At 37.8% G+C, this 7,152-nt stretch overlaps 1 protein-coding gene across 1 annotated transcript; it reads left to right on the top strand.

The window, feature by feature from the left end:
- Positions 1 to 1,610: 1,610 nt before the first annotated feature.
- Positions 1,611 to 6,040, top strand: LOC129283413 (30 kDa spicule matrix protein alpha-like). The gene is made up of 2 exons (XM_054919248.2): positions 1,611 to 2,539; positions 4,733 to 6,040. The coding sequence occupies exons 1-2, from the start codon at positions 1,980 to 1,982 to the stop codon at positions 5,457 to 5,459; spliced, it is 1,287 nt and encodes a 428-aa protein (XP_054775223.2). The 5' UTR covers positions 1,611 to 1,979; the 3' UTR covers positions 5,460 to 6,040.
- Positions 6,041 to 7,152: the final 1,112 nt, after the last annotated feature.

The raw sequence follows: 7,152 nt of genomic DNA on the forward strand, positions 1-7,152 counted from the left end.
TTGTAATTATTTGTGTATGAAGTGTCATGAACAGAGGTATTATGTACAGTGCGTCCCAGAAAAAACGAAACCGAGATTTAGCGATGATTTATCATAACTTAATCATAAATAAAATAGACAAATGCCCTACCAATGTAAAGCTTAGAATCTCCTCTTTCATCTGGTATTACTTAGATTATTCCTCATTCACGCATGATTGAGTAAAAACAATTCGAAGAAAGGATGCCAAAATCTCATTTGGCGGGGGGTATCTGAATTTCAAAAAGAAAATCACATGACTAAAAAGTTAAATATCTTCTCTTTTCTTTGATACCTAAATCACAGAAAATGGTCAAGTAGTAAAAAAGTTATGATCCCTCGAAACAATGCTTGTATTTCCATAATTTCATTAAACAAACGTGTTTTCACCGGTTTCCCACTGAAGCTATCGCACGGTAACAAAAGACTTAATGCATGGCTGATCGTCAACAAAACGGAGTGTCGAGTGAGTTTGAACGCTAGCCTGTAAAACCTCTTCATTTTATGAAATTATTGAAATTCAAGCCTTATTTCAAATAACCAGAACTTTGTTATTTCTTGACCATTTTCTGTGATTGAGGTATCAAATTAAAGAGCAGATATTGAACTTTCTAAAAATGTGGTTTTCTTTTTAAAACCCAGATACGGCCCGCCAAGTGACTTTTGGTATCCCCTTTTTAAATTGTTTTTGCTCACTCATGCGTGAATGAGAAATAATCTAAGTAATTTCAGATGAAAGAGGAGATTCTAAGCTTTACAATGGTAGGTCATTTGTCTATTGTATTTGTGATTAAGTTATGATAAATCATCGATAAATCTCGGTTTCGTTTTTTGTGGGACGCACTGTATTGTTATCATTAGTAGTAGTAGTATTAATATTATTATTATCATAACCATTATTATTATTATTATTATCATCATCATCATAATTGTATCGAAACATTAATTGGTCTAACTGGATTGAATACATATTCATTAGTTCTTAGAATTGTATATTTCCAAAGAATGAAGGATAAGTAAGGGAGTGCATTGCATAGGGGCACTGCGAATAAGACAAATAAACCCTTATTTTGTAAAAATCAATACTTTGTCTATTTCCCCGAGACCTAAAAATATAATATAGAGAGGGTAAAATATGTGAAGGATATAGCATAATTAATGAGGAGCGTGGCAATATAAGTTTAAGTCTATTGATGATACACGTATTTCGTGAAATGACTTTGCAAACATTTTTATTGTGGAGATTCTATGGAAGTTTCTTAAGGCTACTAAAATAGTTTTTCAAATATTTATTTTATCGGAATGCCCAGAAGAGCGTTTTATTCTATCAAACCTTTTTTTAAAATTGTGTCTTTTGACAAGTTGTTGTGTTTCGAATTAGATTAAATCTCACTTTAAACGGCCTTTCTCAATGAAAGATACTTCTATTGATTGAAATACACTTTGGTTATGTGGCACTATGCATACCATTAAACGTATTATCAAAATTTGATTAATTCTTTTAACCTTCGTTATGGCTTGATATAGGAAGCTAAAAATGGAATAATTATCAACGTCCTAAATACCCTTTTCTACCGCGCCAGAAGTCCGGAAACGTCATTGTAGTTTGATCATTGTCTTAACCGCGTGGTATAATTTTGGAAACCTGACTGATTATTCATCATCGGGTGTTACTAATTGTACACCAGCTTGCCCCCATGCCCCTGTTCATCCAGGCAGAGAAACGCCCCCTACCCTCTGGTTGCCCCTGAACTTGATAATGACGGACCCACTTGAGTGTGACACCTTACATGTCACCTTAAAGAAGGAAGGGATAGCCAAAGGAAGATTGGTATAAATAGGACCACACTACAGGCGTGGCAGGATATGTAATCGCTGTCGTTGTAAGAACTGGCTTCCCTGCTGGAAAATTTTAAGTTATAGTTTTTTCCACCTTGAATATTTAGCAGACCATTCTGTGCATGACTTATTTTTGGAGGAAACGAGCCCATTTTAAGAAGATGAGAGGTTTTATTTGTGTTTTCGTGTGTCTCACGGTGTTCACTGCTCGATCGCAAGGGCAGATCGGGCAACCTGTCCCACCAGTTGGTCCGCAAGGAGGTCCCGCTGGGCAGACAGTACCACCATTTAACCCACAAGGAGGCGTTCCAGGGAGTCCCGGGGGACAACCCAATTTCCCGCAAGGTGGTGTGCCTGGAACTTCCGGAGGACAACCCAATTTCCCGCAAGGTGGTGTGCCAGGAATTCCCGGAGGACAACCCAATTTCCCGCAAGGTGGTGTGCCAGGAATTCCCGGAGGACAACCCAATTTCCCGCAAGGTGGTATGCCAGGAACTCCCGGAGGACAACCTAATTTCCCGCAAGGAGGTATGCCAGGAACTCCCGGAGGACAACCCAATTTCCCGCAAGGAGGTATGCCAGGAAATCCCGGAGGGCCACCAAGTCGACCCCATCCTCCCAATTCGAATGGCCCTGGACGTTGCAACCCCGAATGGACCGAATGGAGAAACAATTGCTACCTGTAAGTATTCAAAAAAGAATAATGCATTATTTTTTATTTGGGATATGGGCATGGCGTGTATTTTCTTTTCTTCCAATAACATGTGACTGATTAGCTCTTCTCCTTCAAATATCTTTCTAATAAGTCAGTTCGTAGTTCCACTCTGCGCATGATCAGAGGAAGGTCATTTGTACTAAAGTGACATGGTGGTTTAAAATTTAATGAGATAAGCACCAACTTCGATGTCTTGATTATTCATATATTCTTTTGAATTGTGTTTTTCATTCTCATCCACAAAAAAACAATGCGTCCACGAATGACTGGTATATTTCACAATTTGCCAAGTACATTGCACAACATCCTCTAATATGCATCCAAAGTAGAAATGCAACAAATACCTTCATCATGTTCATAGAGTGTTCATTGACGTGCTGTTCTAGTCACCTGGTTTATTCAATTTCTTCATCCCGCCGTGTAAGGCATGCATACGTAATATCTTGCTTTGAAATCTGCCTATCTTAATGAAAGAAATGAAATGTCATTTGACCAAAATATGTCCATGAAGTAACTACGAACTGGTCTATTAATTTTTCCGTTCTTTTGCTGCAACAACCGAAAACGTTTGTCAAAACTAAAACGATTGCAACTTGCCTTGATATATCTTTTAAATGTAGATATGAAAAAGGGATAGTTTTTTAAATATGTCCATGAAATCGGATGCTCGATCAAAATGAAGCATCTATACGTTTTTTTTTATCATGGAATTGTCTCAAACTTTTGGATATCCAATATAAGAGAGGGAGAGAGAGAGAGAGAGAGAGAGAGAGGAGCGAGGGGTGCTAAATTTCTGAGATTTGAATTTTTGATTTTTTTCACAAAGACGCGGCTATTGACAGGCCTCTACGCTTGTGTAAAATCGGTGTGTAAGATGACACTTGATTGCAATTAACGTTAACGATCTTTTGTTTACAAAAAAGTTAGACAGGCTTTACAATTCATCATAGCAGTTTTATATGGAACAACATAAAATAATATTTGCACGCTTTCCATCTCACACTTTAAATCTAAAGACAAACTTAAACACATTAGTGTTGTAGAAGGTCCATACTGCAAAAAACGCCTGTGTTAATTCAATACAAGCCTGGTATCTATATCAGTCCACACCAGAGATGTGTTGAAACAACACCGGCTTGGCTAACACCGTATAGTGTTAAATCAGTATCGGTTTGATTCTTAACTGGTGTTATTTCAACACCTCTCTGGTGTGGACCGATATATATACTGGGTTGGTGTTAAATCAACACCGGTGTTTTTGCAGTGCATGGTGAGTGTAACACAATGAATCAACCACCCCCGAACAACAATAGGTTCGCCTGGATTTACACTAGTGCTACTCAGTACACTGCAAAAACTCCAGTGTTTATTTAGCACACGCCCGGGGTAGTATAGGAGCGCCTTGAGCACCTAACAAGGTGCGCTATACAAGTCCTTAATTATCATTATCACTTATTTATTACATATGTCCACACCAGAGAAGTATTGAAACAACACTAGCTTAGAATCAAACCGATGCTGTTTTAATACTAATTGGTGGTGTATAAACACCTATCTGGTGATGTTGTTTAACACTTCTCTGGTGTGAATATATATATTATATATATATATATAATATAAATATATACTGGGCTGGTGTTTAATCAACACCAGTGTTTTTGCAGTGTTCATTCATACCGCAGTATAAATCAGGATTCCAAAAAGTATAACAAGTACTTTGTAACTTAAGGCATTTTAGTTCTTTGATAATTGCAAGCTAATCTATTCTCTATATAAATTCATAATTATTTTTCAAAATTTACATTTCAAATGTTTATTATGCGTTTGGCCTCAACACAAGATAAGAAAAAACTCGAAGTAATTACTTAGAAATCTTCGGCTACTATAGTAACCCATAATTTCCAAGTAATTACTCTTAGATTTGTTGATTAAGCAAAAGCTAAAGCAATAGCTATTTTCAACCAACACAGATGTTTTCACGATGAGGTATATTGAAAGACTTTTTATAACAACACATATAGAGACATATAGTGTTGGTAAGTTCACTCCCATTTAAAGCTAATTTCGTTCCTGCATATCAAAATCATAATAATGTAGGGTTTGTTAACTCAGAGACTTAATTGTTTTGTTGTTTCATTTGCATCCTTTCTACTTGCTCAGTTACTCCAGTGCAATGGTCAGAAAACACAATGCCACAGGCATCTTTCATGAAACTGTAAACGAGGGCCTTACTCAGGACATGGCCAACGCGAAATGCGCACAGGAACACCCGGGAGCATGCCTAGTGACAATCAACAACCAAGCGGAAAACGATTTTCTCTTCGCCTGGGCGGTCAAAATGATGGGACAACCGGTTCCAGTGTGGATAGGTCTTCATGCGAAACAAAACCCTAGCGGTGTTTCTACGTGGGAATGGTACGACGGGTCTGTTCCCAGCTACCTCAACTGGGAAGAAGTGCCTGCGCCAGTAGCCGCTCCTGGAATGGGCGCAATGCTTTTCGATGCTGACCTCATCCCTACTGGACCTGTCCCGCAAAATCCAGTCGAAATTACTGGTAAGTGGACGAGCGAGGTTGCCCATTCTATGGCGATGGGCGAGTATCTAGGGATGATCTGCAAGCATTCACTGGTGACCACGCCCACGGAAGCACCGACCACCACCGCCGCCACCATCAACGAAGTCACCACCACTGCTCCAACAACAACACCTACAACGCCCTCCACGGTAGTACCAATGACTACAGTAAGGCCAGTTATGCTGAACAACAATCCAGCTCATCTTAGGGATATCCTGAGGGGAGGGCGCTACGGTGGATCAAGGCTCTTTGAGGTACAGCGAAGGCCTGCTAACTACAGACAGAATCCATACTATGCTGTTCGGCCATAGCCAATACCTTAATCCGAACTTTGTGAATTACGATAATCCAAGGATATCACAAATACCATAATGATGATTCGATGGTGAATGGGTTTGATGATACTACACATTTATGATAAGGATTCGTTTGATTATCGCCAGTTGGGTGCGTCACTTCACCTACATTTACATTTTATTTCCACTCATCAAATTAAAATACCGTTTCAGGGTATATTTTTTGTGTGAAACTAGTTGTTGTTAAATCGTTTGCGAGTCTGGTCACGTGACGCTGCTAATGCTCGTACCACGTACCAGTAAAGAAATATATATATATATATCTTCAGTGGTGACATCCATCATCCTTTTTTGAGGAAAGTTTTGTGTTCCCATATTGGTAATCATGATGCATTCACTCAGCTGTAATTATTAGATGTGGCGGCTTGAATTTCGGTGGTATAGCTGCTTCTGTAATAATGAACATGCTTTGTAAAATTCATGAAATAGTGTGAGACTGATCAACGTGTGCATGCATATTTGTTAAAAGTATTTTTTTAATTTGTAAATTGAATTGAACTGTTGGAGGTGAATAAAAAAAGAGAAGAGCAATTTCAGATGTGAGGTGTACTACAGCAGTCTTTATTTGTTTGTGACGTTGGTTTTGTTAAAGCCAGGGGCGTTTTTTTCCAGGCTGAAAATACAATTCAGGGGCCCGTATCACAGTGAGCTACGATTTATCCGATCAATCGTAACTATGGAAAGCCATCAATGTCAACATCTTAAATACAGGTTTGTTCAAAATATTTTCTAGAGTGATGTATATTCATACATCAACTGTTTTCTTCACAATTCAGTACGCTTCTTTTTTATTTTCAGAGGACATTGACCAAATGTCCAAATGAAAAAATTATGATTTATTATTATTGATAGATTTTCATAATTATACTTGAAATTGATCGGATCAATCGTAACTCTTTGTAAGACGGGACCCTGGTGAAATCCTTGATTTCACTCGGCTGAGATGCACTATTACATAGTAAACACGTTGCTTAAACTGTTTATACAACGCTGTTTAGTTGTGCTATACAGATGTTGTTTAAACGGTTTAAACAAGTGTTTAAAATCTTTAACATCAAAGTTTAAGTTTTAATATTTAAATCTCAAAAAGTTAGCCATGGTTGTTTAAACTGTTAAGCAACTAAATTGTGTACTATCTTAACTATCAAAGGTCAGGGGGGGGGGCAACTTTCATGAAACGATCCCCACACCTGCGCACTGAAAAACTCATTTTAAAATTTCAAACAAAGCTGTATATTATATGGACCTTGTAATGGTTGTTTGAGAGTTTAATCACACACACTTATTTTATCCAGAAATTAGATATTATTTTTTTTTGCTTAAGAATTTTTGATGAAGCAACTCCAGTAATGTTCGTAATAAACAGCGGTGGGTAAACATTTTAAAAAAGCGTGTTTTACTGAGCACGTTGAGCCGATGTCCCGTTTTCTAAAATCTTGCTTATCGTAGCCCATGGTCTAAGTCTGTTAATTACATCGTTTGTTTCTAATGTTTACTTTTTTATTTGTTCACGCTTTAATGGTGAAAAAAAAACTTTGGTTATATCCTCACAGTTACGAACAATTTTGCGTGTCAAATGAGTCGATAAATATATCTGTCTCTCAAATGACTATCCATAGTTTAACCATAACCTTAGACCAGGTTTTGG

Source organism: Lytechinus pictus, chromosome 19, assembly GCF_037042905.1.
Source record: "Lytechinus pictus isolate F3 Inbred chromosome 19, Lp3.0, whole genome shotgun sequence".
In the NCBI taxonomy this organism is placed as follows: Eukaryota; Metazoa; Echinodermata; class Echinoidea; order Temnopleuroida; family Toxopneustidae; genus Lytechinus; species Lytechinus pictus.